This window comes from Dendrobates tinctorius, unplaced genomic scaffold (genome assembly GCF_039654945.1).
Source record: "Dendrobates tinctorius isolate UK_male_01 unplaced genomic scaffold, ASM3965494v1 ptg000039l, whole genome shotgun sequence".
Taxonomy (NCBI): Eukaryota; Metazoa; Chordata; class Amphibia; order Anura; family Dendrobatidae; genus Dendrobates; species Dendrobates tinctorius.
Genome location: NW_027361707.1, coordinates 6,851,546 through 6,867,248, shown reverse-complemented (window position 1 = coordinate 6,867,248; position 15,703 = coordinate 6,851,546). Strand labels below are relative to the sequence as shown.

Below are 15,703 nucleotides of genomic sequence, written 5' to 3'. Positions count from 1 at the left end.
TTACTTATGGTAGGCCTTGTTACATTGGTCCCAGCTCTCTGCAGTTCATTCACTAGGTCCCCCCGCGTGGTTCTGGCATTTTTGCTCACCGTTCTTGTGATCATTCTGACCCCACGGGGTGGGATTTTGCGTGGAGCACCAGATCGAGGGAGATTATCAGTGGTCTTGTATGTCTTCCATTTTCGAATTATTGCTCCCACAGTTGATTTCTTCACTCCAAGCTGGTTGGCTATTGAAGATTCAGTCTTCCCAGCCTGGTGCAGGGCTACAATTTTGTTTCTGGTGTCCTTTGACAGCTCTTTGGTCTTCACCATAGTGGAGTTTGAAGTCAGACTGTTTGAGGGTGTGCACAGGTGTCTTTTTATACTGATAACAAGTTTAAACAGGTGCCATTACTACAGGTAATGAGTGGAGGAAAGAGGAGACTCTTAAAGAAGAAGTTACAGGTCTGTGAGAGCCAGAAATCTTGATTGCTTGTTTCTGACCAAATACTTATTTTCCACCATAATATGCAAATAAAATTTAAAAAAAAACAGACAATGTGATTTTCTGGATTTTTTTTTCTCAGTTTGTCTCCCATAGTTGAGGTCTACCTATGATGTAAATTACAGACGCCTCTCGTCTTTTTAAGTGGTGGAACTTGCACTATTGCTGACTGACTAAATACTTTTTTGCCCCACTGTAGATAGGCATCTTGAATGTCTATTGAACACATGAACTCCTGCGCATCCATGGAAGCGATTACCGACCGAAGAGACTCCATCCTGAAATGACGCAGTCGGACCCTCTTGTTCAGTAACTTGAGATCCAGGATGGGACGAACTGCACCGTCTTTTTTCGGCATTACAAACAGGTTTGAATAAAACCCTTTGAAACGTTCTGATTTGGGAACGGGCACAATCACCCCGGGACTGAGAAGAGAGGCGATGGATGCAAAGAAACCCAGAACTAAGGCAGGGTCTTTTGGACGTCGGGACTCGAAGAAACGATCCTTGGGACGAGAAACAAACTGTCTTGTTTCCTGAGGATACAACTTCCCTGACCCAAGCATCCTCTACTGAGGCAAGCCAGACGTCTCTGAAGAAAAGGAGTCGACCGCCCAGTTGGCAAGGACCCTCGGGACTTTGTTGATAGTCATGTTGATGTGGACTGACCAGATCTGGACCTGGAGGATCTGCCCTGGGAGGAGTGAGATCACCAGGAGGGAGTGGGTCTGAAGGAGACCTTCTTTCTATCCTGGCGTGCCTGCGGCCTCTGTTGGCGGCATAAAGACTGAAAGTGCCAAAGCGGACGCCTTAGCGGAGGCCTACGAGGCTTGGATTGAGGGAAGAGGGAACTTGTGCCTCCAGTGGCGTCCTTAATAATCTGGTCCAGCTGGGATCCAAAGAGACACGCTCCCTGAAAAGGCAGATTGGTAAGGGACTTTTTTGAAGACAAATCCGCCTGCCAAGCCTTGAGCCAAATTCTACGCCGGATTGCCACCACATTGCTGGATGCCTGAGCCGCGCAAGACGCGGCATCCAAGGAGGCAGAGAGCAGATAATCCCCTGCATGGGAGATCTGGTTAGTCAGTTCGGCCAATTGCTCCAGTTGGGCTTTATCTAGGATGCCCCTGCGGAGATCCTCCGCCCAAGTAGCTATGGCCTTTGCTACCAAGATGAAGAGAAGGCTGGGCTTAGCGCCGCCGCAGCCGCTTCGAATGCTGACTTTGCTAAGGATTCTATAATTCTGTCATTAGAATCCTTTAGCGACGCCACACCTGAAATCGGGAGGACAGTGTTGTTAGATAGTCTGGACACGGGAGCTTCTACAGAGGGGGAAGCTGACCAGTTGTCGGTGATCTCTATTGAAAATGGATAGAGCACGCCGAGGCGCTTCCCTCTTTGAAAGCGTCTGGTCGGATTTTCTCTCTCCCTGGTAAGGATCTTGCCAAACTCAGAGTGGGAGGCGAAAACTCTGGAAGGTGTTTCTGCCCGTCTGAACGAAACCTCCTGATCTGAAGATTTCGCAGGGGAGTCTGTGATTTCGAAGGTGTGGTTAATCGCAGCAATGAGGTTCTGTACCGTAATCTTCATGTCCGCGTCATGGTCCGAATCCAGCTCTAAAATCTCTTCAGATGACGCTTCCGAGAACGCTTCGCCTGACTCGGGTGAGGAGGCACGGGAAGGCAACTGCTGGGAAGGACTATGATGTGAGATGGGGTGAGGAGAGGATTCCGGCCTGAGTTTCTGACTGGGTCTTTTGCAGCTCCTGCTGGCTGGCTCAGATGGGACCTCTTGAGACCTGCTGGGCCCTGTAGAAGTGTCCAGGGGCAATCAAGAACAGCCACTAGGGACTGAGACACCCTGGTTAGGTCCGCCACGGATTGTGATAGAGAAGAAGCCCAGCCAGGAATTGGGGGGTTCACTCTCACGTGGAACAATAGATTGCTCCTGTGCGGCATCGGGCTGAATGGGATTGCTGCAGTCTAGGCAGAGGGGAGTGGACTGACCTGAGGGAAGTTTGCGATTGCAAGAGGAACATGCAAAGACTAAAAGTGCAAGCGGGAGCCGGCTGACTGGTACGGTCAGGCTTAGAATTAGACATAATGAAGAAATGCCGGAAGGGACAGAAGGCAGAGGAGAGTGTCAATCTGCAGCTGCAGAGTTACTCACGATCCTGTGTCCCCAAAAGTGCTGATCACGGCTCGTCTGAAGATGCAGGGCCCCAGCAGAGAACGTAGAATCCCTCCGTGTCCGGCTGACAGGCTGAGAAAATGTCGGCAGCCTGAGAGAAACGCACGCCTTCAAACCAAGAAGATGGGCGGAGCTAGCCGCCGAGCAAAAGAAGGTACCGCCCGCTGCCCACCGCAGGCTCTGAGAGGCCGTGGGTGGTCCTAGAAAAGGGCGGGAGAGAAGCCCGCCTATGAAAAAGAGCGGGGGGGCTGTGTGGCCGTGACGTCAGAGAAGGCCCGAAATGAAGCTGGGGACTAAATTAATGGCGGTGGCTGCCTGTCAACGTGGAGGTCTCGCAGCGTCGCCGTGGCCACCTCCCTATCTATCTCCGCCCGATTCCTGCGCTACCCCTGCCGAACGCTGCAGAAAGGAGGTGTGGGAAGTGTAGAACAAGGTCCACGCAACAGCCGGGGCCTGGAGCGAATAAGTCGGCCGCCGGGAGGCACGGGCGGCGCAGAGACCCTACAGCACTTCCTCGGCGACCGCTCCGAAGAATCCTGAAACCGCCAGGGGGGCCGCGACTTGGACTGCATACTCACCCTGTGATCCGTTTGCAATAAAGGTACCTGATATATCCCACGCTGTCTGCGTCTTTTGTGGTATCCGCGCCTCATCTGTGCTAAGCTCTGGTCCTGATACGGAGAGCTATGAGGATACACGCCGTACTCAGTCTCTTGTGGGAGTACAGTTGTGACCATTCACACTGTATCCCTCCGGAAACCTGAAAAGGAACGACGCACATTGAGGTAGATAGGGGTCTAATGAAAGAACCGTGTCCACCTCCTACTGACACTAAGTTAAACTGAGGAAATTCCTGCCGGTTGGTGGGGTGTATACTGCGGAGAAGGAACTAACCTTTTTTGTGCATAGTGTCAGCAGCATACACCCATGGTCTCTGTGTCCCCCAATGAAGCGATAGAGAAAATGTGTTATTTGCTTTGTATCACACACTATCACCTGAAAGTGGTCCATGTCCTGTGACTTTTCCGAATAAACGTCGTGGTGTAGACAAGCTACTATGTTGTCTGCCATACACTACACACAAGAGGGGGATTCCTGCTCTCTTTTGTATGCAAAACATCCTCAGAAGCAGCAGGAAGGACATTACACAGCAGTACTGAGTAGTGTAGCTGTTAGCCCAGCACTGGGGCAAGAAAATTATTAGAAAGCAGAAGCAGAGTTAGTCTGTGTTTCTGCCTCGCCATAAACATCTAAACTGTGTTCCAAATTATTATGCAAAAAGAGTTTAGGAGTGATAAGGTTAGAATTATTTTGTCTGTCATTTTAACTCATTGATGGTGATGTGCGTCAGGGCTCTTTATATCACTGAAAACAATTGCAGATACCTGTGCAAATTAGTTTGGCAGGTGTGTCCAAATAAAGGCAAGACTACTTAAGAAGGCTGTCCCACATTATTAAGCAGCCTACATTTTTTGCCAAAATGGGAAAGAAAAAGGATGTGTCGGCTGCTGAAAAGCAACAAATTGTGGAGTATTTAGATCAAGGCATGACTACAATCAACATTGCCAAGACACTTCATCGTGATCATCACACAATCAAGAAGTATGTAGCTGATTCCCAGCACACGTGTGCGTGCTGATAAGGAAAAATTGAGGACTCTTTCCAACAGGCAATTGCATCAGGTTAAAAGAGCAGCTGCAAAAATGCCTTGTCATAGCAGCAGACAAGTTTTTGAAGCTGCTGGTGCCTCCAACGTCCCCCGAACAACAAGATGCAGGGTCCTTCAGAGGTTTGCAGCTGTGCGTAAGCCATCCTGTTGACCACCTCTATCCACTGCACACAAGCAGAAACGGCTCCAGTGGGCCAAACGATAAATGAAGACTGACTTCCAAACGGTTTTGTTCACCGATGAGTGCCGTGCAACGCTCCATGGTCCATATGGATGGAGTGGAGGATGGCTGGTTGATGGACACCCCATGAAAACACGGCTAAGGCCGGTTTCACATTTGCACTTTATAGCGCAGCGACGGCCTGCGCACGGCCGCCGCTAAGCCCCGCCCCCTGCCCGCCCCTTCCGGTCATCGCCGCCTCCTAGCGCACATGGGCGCTTGCAATCTGCGCACCCTATCTTTAGCATAGGGTGCGCAGATCGTGCGCTACCAGGATTTTGCCGTGCGCTGCGCACTTTTGAAGGTGCGCCCGTGTGCGCCGAACGCAGCATGTTGCATTTCGGTGCGCACGGCGCACCTTCAAAAGTGCGCAGTGCACGGCAAAATCCTGCTAGCGCAAGATCTGCGCATCCTATGCTAAAGATAGGGTGCACAGATCGCAAGCGCCCATGTGCGCTAGAAGGCGGTGATGACCGGAAGGGGCGGGCACGGAGCCGGCAGGGGCGGGGCTTAGCTGCGGCCATGCGCAGGCCGTCGCTGCGCTATAAAGCGCAAATGTGAAACAGGCCTAAGACGCCAACAAGGAGGAGGTGGAGTAATGTTTTGGGCTGGAATCATGGGGAGAGATTGTCAGCCCCTTTAGGATCCCTGAAGGGGTAAAGATGAACTCCATAATCTATGTGGAGTTTCGAAAATAGCACTTCCTGCCATGGTTCAAGTGGAAGAACCGTGCTTTCCGCAGCAAGATCATTTTCATGCATGATAATGCACCGTCTCATGCTGCAAATAACACATCTGCATCTCTGGCTGCTATGGGAGGACAAACTTATGGTGTGGCCACCATCTTCCCCTGACCTCAACCCCATTGAGAACCTCTGGAGCATCATCAAAAGGAGTGTCTATGATGGCGGGAGGCAGTTCACATCTAATCAACAGCTCTGGGAGGGTATTCTGTCCACATGCAAAACAACTGAAGCACAAACCATCCAAAAACTGACAAATTCAATGGACGAGAGAGATCAGAAGCTTCTTTCCAACAAGGGGTCCTATGTGCAAATGTAACATCACCTAGAATAAAGTTTTGACTTGAAAACTGTTTGATTTCATTTTGTAATAAGCTGATAATGCTTATCATTTCACAATTGACCATTTTTTTGTTCAAAATAAAAAGGTTGAAAACTCTGCTGTGCATAATAATTTGGAACATGCATTTTGAGTTTCTTATTTTTAAAAATATACTGTTTTCATAGGCAGTTTGTTCAAAAACAACTGCAATTATACTAGAATATTAGATGACTGGAAAATAACAATGACTGCAATTCATATAGGTAATTTAGAGAAAATAGGAGGAAATATTTTTTGCATAATAATTTGGAACAGTGTATAAGCAGCTGTAACCTGATCCCTCAGTGAACTTAAAAGCCCATCTCCTCTCTCAAGACAGATTTTAGCAGCATTCGAGTGAATGATGAATTTAGGAGGCAAAGGGGAGAGAAAGATGTGGCTCATACATAAAGAAAGACAGTTTCTTATAGTGATTTGTACTATACATTTATGTAAAGCTTGTTAGAGTAACCATATACAGTGTGCAATACTGAGAAACTAATGTCGCAAGGTAAGGAAAACATGGATGACCAACCTCGTCTTTGTGCTTCTGGCAAAATACTAGAAACTGGTTCACAGCATCTCCCTTTCTTCCTCTTGCACCGTGCCCTCCGGATTTCTTTTTTTGCGGAGGTGACGTCATGCCACTTTTCGGCTCCGAGCTTGCGGTAGTGGTTTTCCAATCAGGGTCAGTGTCTTGACAGGTAGAAGATGAATTCCTGGACGCCCTCCGCCTCTTGCTGGGCACTTCATCTTCTTTCTTGGGGCTCTCGGGTGGCTCGTCTTCTTCGTCTTCATTGTATGCCTCCACGGGTATAGCAGCTTCCCCGGATACTTTAGGGTTAAGATGGGGACGGTCCTTGATGTAGACGAAAGTAAACTTATCCTTCCTCTCTTCCTTAGACATAGATATGGCTTCTCTAACTTGCTCTATACCCATGTCCCATTGGGTTTTAAGTTTACCGGAGATCGGTTTTAAAAGCTAAAAAGAATAAAGAAAAAACATTAAAAGGGCGACTCCATCATGGCAGATCACTAATAAATGGTGTTGGGGGGGGGGGGGGGGGGTGTAAAAATACAATCACAACAATGAAGTCAGGTACGCACCTTGAGTTTCTCAGCTTTGGGCGCTTGTTTTGCGCTCTCTTGGCACAGACGATTGTACTCGTGCTCTCCCTTGAAGTTAACTAAACTCTTCTCAAATATCCAAGCTCTTTCAGGAGCGTTGCCGAAAAACTGCACGTGGTATTGGCGGATACTCTTTTTTTGCCCTAAAAAAATGACAAAACAATAGCACGTCGAAAATAGAACATAGCGACACCTCCGTTTGTCATTGTCAAATTCATAGTCTATCTCCAGACAAATGTTGGTAGGGTCTTAACAATTTGATTGAGAATCTGATAGAAATTTGTAACCTATCTATTGTGGATATATGTTACACCAGATGTAAGACAAGATTTTACCTTTTATCTTGGTGTGGCTGTACAGGACAGGGTCGGACGTCACCATACACGGCCACCAGGGATAGCCGGACACTTTGGACCAAACCAAATCTCCAACTGAGAATTTTGTTTCTTCATGTTCTTGGAGGTCGGAGGTGTTCAGATCCGAAGATGGCTATGGGGAGACAATAAATATTACAGCAAAGATTCCTCTGCCCAGAAGAAGGCGACTTAAATTGCGCCGATCCTATACTGTAAAGCACAACAAGGAGATTATGACTACAGTGTGGATGACAAAGGAGACAAGATTCACCACAAGCAAGAGAAAAAGGGCATGGATTCGCTAAACTACTCTGCTAACTTATGAACACAAAATTTAGGTTTGGAAACACCCATACCTTCTCTTCAGGGGCTTCGGAAGTACTGGACTCCTCCTCTGGGGTGGTTTCCTCACTGGCTTTATCCTCATTAGGCTCCAACTTTATACTTTTCCGTTTCCTTCCTCTTTTGCCTTTGGTCTCCGTCTCCTGAGGTTTCGGAGCTTCTTCCCCTTGCTCTCCACATATAGAAGATTCGAAAAGGGGTTTCCCGTTCATGTAGGTTTTGGTGATTTTGAGTTTTATCTCTGGGGATCCGTTCTTAGTTGGAGTGGTGTTGGGTGGAGTCTCAATGCCTTGAATTTCTTGTGCGTCGATACGCACTTTGGCTTCTTGAGCTCCCGATTCCCCATTAAAAACCCGAGACGTCAGATCCTTCAGTTTGTCCGTCGGGAGGAATGGCAAGGCGTCGTGGCCGTTCAGCTTCTGTATTACTCCCTCTTTTTGTATTGTGGTGGAAATCTGTGCTCTTCCCAGGAAGACCGAGCACTCGCGACTCACTTCCTGGGATGACGTCTTGGCGGCGGGATTGGGAATGATATGAGGAACTTGCTTCATTGTGCTCGAGTGTTATAACTTCTGTGCAGAACTTCAAGTAGTCGTCCAGACTCACACTACTGCAAAACAAAGGGGGCAAAAACCTTCAGAAACTGGGTCCTTCCCAAAAAACAACCCATGGACCAAGACGGCACAAAAACTGTATACCCTTGCCTTTACCATCCTACAACATACATTATATGTACCATTTCCCATAAAGCCAGCCACACGAGTTAAATAATTTTATACCGGACTTTCAAGGACAACGCGAGGACAAGCATTTAATTTTTTTTAATAGGGAAGAAGGGTGCAATTCCAATTTTTTCGGGTTCTCTTTTTCTAAGTACGGTATTTATTTTTCTTTGAACGGGGTGACCTAAAACAGAGTGTACATATGAACAGAGGAGATGATAGACATGGCCATTGGGCAGCCATACACATTAGATGCAAGGTGACTGCAGTTTGTTACCCACTAATCCTTACACATGTACGCTTGTGGCACGGCGGAGCATGCATGTGATCCTAGTAGTACGAGGGGAGAATCCCAGGGAAAAACCAAAATATAAGGTCAAAATTTAACTACCAGACTATTATCTGCCCCAAAATACATATTTAGATGGTCAGTGGTCCTGCCATAACATGTGCAATACACATGGCCAAGCTTAGGTTAGAGAATGACCCCCACATTTTCCCCCAAATTAAATCAATGGTAAAATGGTTCTTGCCCGGGTTTAAAGGACCCCTTGTGGAAAAGTGGAAAACATGCAATGGAATTGGCAAATCTTCCCAAAAATGAAAGTGTCAGCAACTTCATCCAAAATGTCAATCGTTGCAACACTTAAAGGGAATCTGTCACCCTTTTTTGACTATCAGCTGCCGGCATTGACATCAGGGGCTTATCTACAGCATTCTGTCTCCCGATGTAACCTGAAAGATAAGAAAAACACGTTAGATTATACTCACCAGAGGGGGCGGTCTGGTCCAATGGGTGTCGCGGTGCGGCTCCTCCCATCTTCATACGATGCTGTCCTCTTCTTCCTGTCGTGGCTCCGGCGCAGGCGCACTGCTGTTAAGGGCAGAGCACAGACCTGCAGTGTGCAGGCCTCGGGAGAAGTCTGGCACCTGCGCACTGCAGTATTCTGCTCTGCCCTCAACAGGGCAGAGCAGTGCGCCTGCGCCGGGGCCACTACAGGAAGGAAAGAAGAGGACGGCATCGTATGAAGATGGGAGGTGTCGGACCGGACGGCGACACCCATCGGACTGGACCGCCCCCTCCGGTGAGTATAATCTAACGTGCTTTTCTTATCTTTCAGGTTACATCGGGGGTTTATCTACAGTATTACAGAATGCTGTAGATAAGCCCCCGATATCTATGCCAGCAGCTGATAGTCCAAAAAAAAGGGTGACAGATTCCCTTTAAGAGAAATTGCACAAAAAAAACCCAAGAGCTACAGCTCTCTAAAGGCCTCAGTTAACATGTTAAAGGGGTTGTCCGGGCTTTTCACACAATCTCCGTACATATCAGGGCTGCAGAATTAGGACAATAAGTAATTTACTTTCTGTCACTAGTTTGCACAGTTTTCTAGATATTCTGAACAGAACGTCCAAGGGGGGGGGGGGGGGGGGGGTGTTATGGCATTGAAATGAGAACTGGTCGTAACCTCCTACTCTACTCCAAACATACCCTCTATAGCAACAACCCCACCTCCATAGCTACAGGCCCTCCCCGTCCACATGAAGAAGCCCTCATCACACAGTAACAAATCCTCCCCCTCTAGCAGCCTCAGTGCAGAGAGCAGGACCACCCAGCTGCTCCTCCCCCAGACATACATCATCCTGTATTCTGGGACAGGCTGCTCCCATCAGTATTTGTGTCATTAGAGACACAGTGCTCACACATACACTGCACCAAATTTGCTGCTGTGTGAAGACATCAGTGACACAGAGCTGTCTCATTCACACAGCAGAGGCTTTGTCACACAACAGATTACATCAGTGACTGCCATCCCCTGTGCAGATTAGAAGCTGCAGACCCCCATCACTGGCCATCACACAGTCTGTTCTCGCTGCTGCCAGGAGCCTGGGACAGTGAGGGAAGGAATTACTGATAATGAGTTATGTATTGTAATCATGGAGTGGCCCAGAATACAGGACGATTTTCCCTGCTCACTAGTTTCACTTTCCATAGATCACTGTTCAGTGTGTGTCTGGGGGAGGAGCAGCTCTCTGCACAGAGGCTGCTAGAGGGGAGGATTTGTTACTGTGTGATGAGGGCTGCTTCATGTGGACGGGGAGGGCCTGTAGCTATGGAGGGTGGGGTTGTTGCTATAGAGGGCATGTTTGGAGTAGAGTAGGAGGTTACGACTAGTTCTCATTTCAATACCATAACACCCCCCCTTGGACGTTCTGTTCAGAATATCTAAAAAACCGTGCAAACTAGTGACAGAAAGTAAATTACTTATTGTCATAATTCTGCAGCCCAGATAAGTACTGAGATTATGTGAAAAGCCCGGGCAACCCCTTTAAATATTCAAGTTCATGACAGTACAGTTACATTCAGATTTTAAAAATAAAAACTCGTCTTAATCTTTGAAAGCAGAGTTGGCTGTGTGGGCGTTTATATTCATATAGCCAGAGAATGCAGATTCTTTGGATACAGGGCTGTCTGCGGCGTGGACATACATTTCTGCTATCCACCCATTCAGAAGACTGGAAAACTTGCAGAACTTCATCTGCAATGCAACTGGTCAAAATTTAATCAGACTCCAAATGGGAGGAGAAAAGAAAAAAAAAAAAAATCACCTAAAAGGACAGTCTCTACAGTAGGTTTTACATTGTCTGAATCTGCCTACCAAACGCGATTTCCTACACTACCACAAAAAAATTCTATACTGGGAAGTATAATTCTTTTTTTGCATTGGGTATCTAATGTAGAATAGTAAAGGTTGCACCAGGATTTGCCAAGAATGATTACTCTAGAACAGTGAAACTGCATTACTGCCATAGAAAATGGGGAAAAAAAAGGAACCTTTACTGTTTTTCAACTTGTATGCTTTTTTTTTTTTTTTTTTTATTGGCGCGCCTGTTTACACTAGCTTGGATGTGCTGTCTTTTTCCATTTGTATCAAAGTCTTTTGGACATGTGCACTCCCTCTCCCATTAGCCACAGGTGATTTTAAGCAGATAAGCTGGTCCATTCCTACCCCATAAATTGTAGGAGAGGTGACATATCAGGATAGGAACCCAATTTTCTATGGACGCCTTGACATGGCAATTGGGCTCACATATATAGGCCAATTTATCCGCCAAGTACCTCCTTTCTTACTGTATTTTTTTATGGCAATTTTTGCAGATGAATATTTCCAATATACATTATATAGCCCTTTTTTCCCCCCCATTTTCTACAGCAGTAATGCAATTTCAATGTTCTAGAGTAATCATTCTTGGTAAATCATGGTGCAACCTATACTGTTTCTCAACTTGTATGATGGGGAGGCCTGGAAGGGCAGCCAGACTGCGGCCGCCGCCGGGGAGGCCTGGAAGGGCAGCCAGACTGCGGCCGCCGCCGGGGAGGCCTGGAAGGGCAGCCAGACTGCGGCCGCCGCCGGGGAGGCCTGGAAGGGCATCGTGGCATCCATCCAGACTGCTGCAGTCGTCGGGTAGGCTAGAAGGAAATACGGCTGCTGCGGGGAGGATGGAAGAGAATTTTGGCATCCATCCAGACACTGGCCACCGTTGTGGAGGCTTGAAGAGCATTCCAGCATCCATCTAGACTAGCCACTTTCGGATAAGTCTGACTATGGCTGCACATGGCGTGTGACCCAATGGTACATTTAGGCAGATTTCTGTCTGATGAGCGCCAACCACCCAAATAACAGGTCACAAGAATCGATAAAAGCTGTATAGGGGGCGGGGGACGATTGTAATATGAATATTCGGTGACCATACAGTACAGAAGGTCATGCACTTCTGACGCCGCCGATTTAGAGGCTGCCTCAATGGTCCAAGCAGCACGCTTTCATGGGCCAATGACGTGGAGCAAGTGTCATTACAAACAATTAACAGCAATTTTCTGTTGGCACGACAAATACCGACCGATATCTGTTGACAAGTCGATTTGACATGTTGGATTTAAAATAAATTAAATAAATGATGAGTGCCAGGTCAGAGTCCCCATCGTGGAAGCCCAGACAGGGGCCACAGATTGATTCCCTGAACGGAGCAGACATTCTCCGTATTGCCATTCGAGACGACAGACGAACCAGGAAAGACAAGTAATTCACGACTTGGCAGTATGAGATCCCGTATACCCGGCTGTAGAATTTGCTTTGCAGTCACACATTCATATCTTTACTTGCAGATGCATAAAAAAAAAAAAAAAAAAATAGGGGGAGGGGGCAGCTGATAGACACAGACTGAGTAGGGGTGCGGTGTCTCTTTAAGAAAGCTGCAGTCTGGCTGACTACAGGGAAAACCAATCAGAGCGGAAGCAAACGCACAATTAGGATTTATAGCGCTGGGATAATGCAATGCAAACTGATCGCTTTACTGAATGCTAATGAAAGCGGCTAATAAAAAGCAGAAATAAGCAAAATGGAAAAAAAATACGGTTGTGCACGTACAGACTATGGAGGGGGGGGACTCAGCGCTGCAGAGCCGGTACTGACAGGAGGGTCCTTGGCTGGGAGATATTTGGTGAGCTATTAATATAGACCGGATGTAAACCCGCTGCCAAAGCGGAGGAGTCACAGGACGGCAGGCTACGGACCACCACCCTACACATCAATCATCCAAAATCGCAGAAGGAAAGGCTCATCTGTCTCTGCAGCCCTTAGTTTTTCTTTTTTCGGCTGCAAGTTTGCTCAGGGCTACAGGGTCAGAAAGGAGGACGTAAAGGCCCCACTATCAGAGAGGTACAACACAAGCCCAAAGAGGACAGAATTAATGCCATATGTCAGAGCAATCGTTCTACAAGTGAGGCTTCCCCTTGTGGAGACCAGACATAGTTCTTATAGGTGGCCGGGAAATGGAGCCTGGGAAAAAGATATGCAAATGAGCTCTCCTCTAGAAGAATGAACGCCGACGCTCTCTACTGCCACCTACTGGAGATAGTTAGCCTACAAAAACTTGTGTATTTCAAAGTTTTGCACCATGAGAGGTGTCATACAAGGCTCTACATAGGGTAGTTAAAGGGAATCGGCGTGTTTTTTTTTTTTTTTTTTTAATGGCTGTCAAAAATGATGCCCTTTATGTAGAGATCAGATGCGAGTCGTGCAAAATCTAGTCTCATGCAAATACGGTAAAGGGAACCTGTCACCCTGTACATGCAGGATGAGGAGTTCCGGATGGGGGAGCTACATACGGGGGAAGCCCGTCAGCCACTCACTAGAAAACTGCTGTCAGGTAGTTTATTAACCCTTCAGGTGATTTTCAGGAATTAATGCAAAGTGGTATAGCCGGAATGAAAAAAGGGTTTACCACCTAAATGTCACTAACTTCTGAACCGGCCGCTATAGCCGGGAGACTCAAGGCCGCTATTTGGCCATGAACTGCTACGGCAAACATCAGGACCAAACACTCATAATATCGGTGTGTCAATTAGATTAAAGTGCAAGCCCCCCCAATCTATTAACCATTTATTTGATGTAGTCAAATTTGACAGCAGCAACTAAGGGGTTAAACAGATATGGACGGTGCCAACACCGATCATTTGTGATACAGCAAGTTGTCAGCTATAGTGGACAGCCGACAGCTGCTGGATTGTCACCTGTGTGGGGATGATATTCCCTTATAACTCAGGTCAATAAATATATGTATTGGCTGTCACGAAGGGGTTAATATACTTTGAATTTATAAGATCTCTGCTTGCTGCCAATGAACATGAACCTCACATCCTGAAATCAGAAACATTTCCAAGTAGACAACTGTAACACAGACGCACATCTCTTTCCTGCCCTGATAGTTGGTTCCAATGTATCAGTGGCGCTCCTCCAATAATGGAGGCGGACGTTCCAGAAGGCAGAGCCAAACATTGTGAATGGGGTTTATCCATCAGCATTAGGGCTCCCCAATCACTGACAGCAAGCAGAGATATTAGAGCGGTGAGGAAGGGATACCAATCACATGCTTGCAACAAAGTGGTTGACCCACAATTTTCTCCAGCCCATTGTTGGTGTTTTGTGTTAATTTAGGTCACATTTGCCTTTTCTCAGCTTTGTTTTTGTGCCGTTCCAACACACAAAGGACAAACGTGTATAACAAGACATGTGTAAGTGCAATAATTTTCCGGGAGAAATATTTAATTTCCTGGAACAATTTATAGGGTGCCAACACTTTTGGCTGATTATACACACACACACTGCTCAAAAAAATAAAGGAAACACAAACAATTAACTCCAAGTCAATCGAAATCAACCAGTCCAGTTATGAACCAACACGGATTGTGAATCAATTTCTCCAGCTGTTGTGCAAATGGAACAGACAACAGGCAGAAATGATCAGCAATTAGCAAGACAACCCCTATAAAAGGAGTGGTTCTGCAGGGGGTGACCACAGACCATTTCTCTGTTCTGTTCTCTGTTCCTGTGTGTCCGTTTTGGTCACTTTTGCATTTTGTCATTGCTCTCACCCCCTAGAGGTAATGTACTGTAGCATGAGGCGGTGTCTACAACCCACAGAAGTTGCTCAAGTAGTGCAGCTCATGCACATCAATGAGAGCTGTGTCTGTCAGCAGTGTCCAGTTGCATGGAGCAGATAACAGGAAACGTAGAGGGGGCCGTAGGAGGGCAACAACCCAGCAGGAGGACCGCTACCTACTCCTTTGTGCAAAGATGAACAGGAGGAGCACTGCCAGAGCCCTGCAAAATGACCTCCAGCAAGCCATTAACATCCGTGTGTGTGTGCTCAAAATGTCAGAAGCACACTCCATGAGGGTGTTATGAGGGCCTGACGTCCACAAGTGGGTGTTGTGCTTACAGCCCAACACCGTGCAGGGCAAATGACATTTGCCAGAGAATACCAAAATTGGCAGATTCGACATTGGCACCCTGTGCTCTTCATGGATGAGAGCAGGTTCACATGGAGAACATATGACAGACGTCAGAGAGTCTGGAGACGCCGTAGAGAACATTATACTGCCCTGCTTGCAACATCCCCCAGCATGACCGATTTGGCAGTGGGTCAGTAATGGTGAGGGGAGGCATTTCTTTTGAGGGGCGCACAGCCATCCATGTGCTCGCCAGAAATACCCTGACAAGATCCTCAGACCCATTGTGAGACCATATACAGAAGCACTGGGCCCTGTGTTCCCTCTGATGCATGACGAAGGCATTGATGCTATGGACTGGTCTGCCCATTCCCCAGATCTGGATCCAATCGAGCACATTTGAGACATGTCTCTTTCCATCCACAGACTGTCCAGGAATTAACTGATGCTTCAATCCAGATCCGAGAGGAGATCCCTCAGGAAAACATCCACCACCTCATCAGGAGCATGCCCAGGTGTTGTAGAGAGGTCATACAGGCACATGGAGGCCACACACACTGCTGTTCATCACTGCCTTGTCTGGAGACATTTCCACTGAAGTTGGATCAGCCTGTAATTTGATTTTCCACTTTGATTTTGAGTATCATTCCAAATCCAGACCTCCATAGGATATCAATTTTGATTTACATTAGTC

The 15,703-nt window shown here is 47.2% G+C and overlaps 1 protein-coding gene across 2 annotated transcripts in view; it reads right to left on the bottom strand.

The window, feature by feature from the left end:
* Positions 1–15,703, bottom strand: part of NSD2 (nuclear receptor binding SET domain protein 2) — a 104,082-nt gene that overhangs the window by 76,117 nt on the left and 12,262 nt on the right. For both annotated transcript variants that reach the window (XM_073574440.1, XM_073574441.1), the window contains exons 2-5: positions 7,509–8,104; positions 7,132–7,285; positions 6,776–6,939; positions 6,204–6,650 (exon numbers count right to left, since the gene is read on the bottom strand). In XM_073574440.1, coding sequence (XP_073430541.1) covers positions 6,204–6,650; positions 6,776–6,939; positions 7,132–7,285; positions 7,509–8,045 — 1,302 coding nt within the window. In that variant the 5' untranslated portion in view covers positions 8,046–8,104. The remainder of the gene's footprint in view (positions 1–6,203; positions 6,651–6,775; positions 6,940–7,131; positions 7,286–7,508; positions 8,105–15,703) is intronic.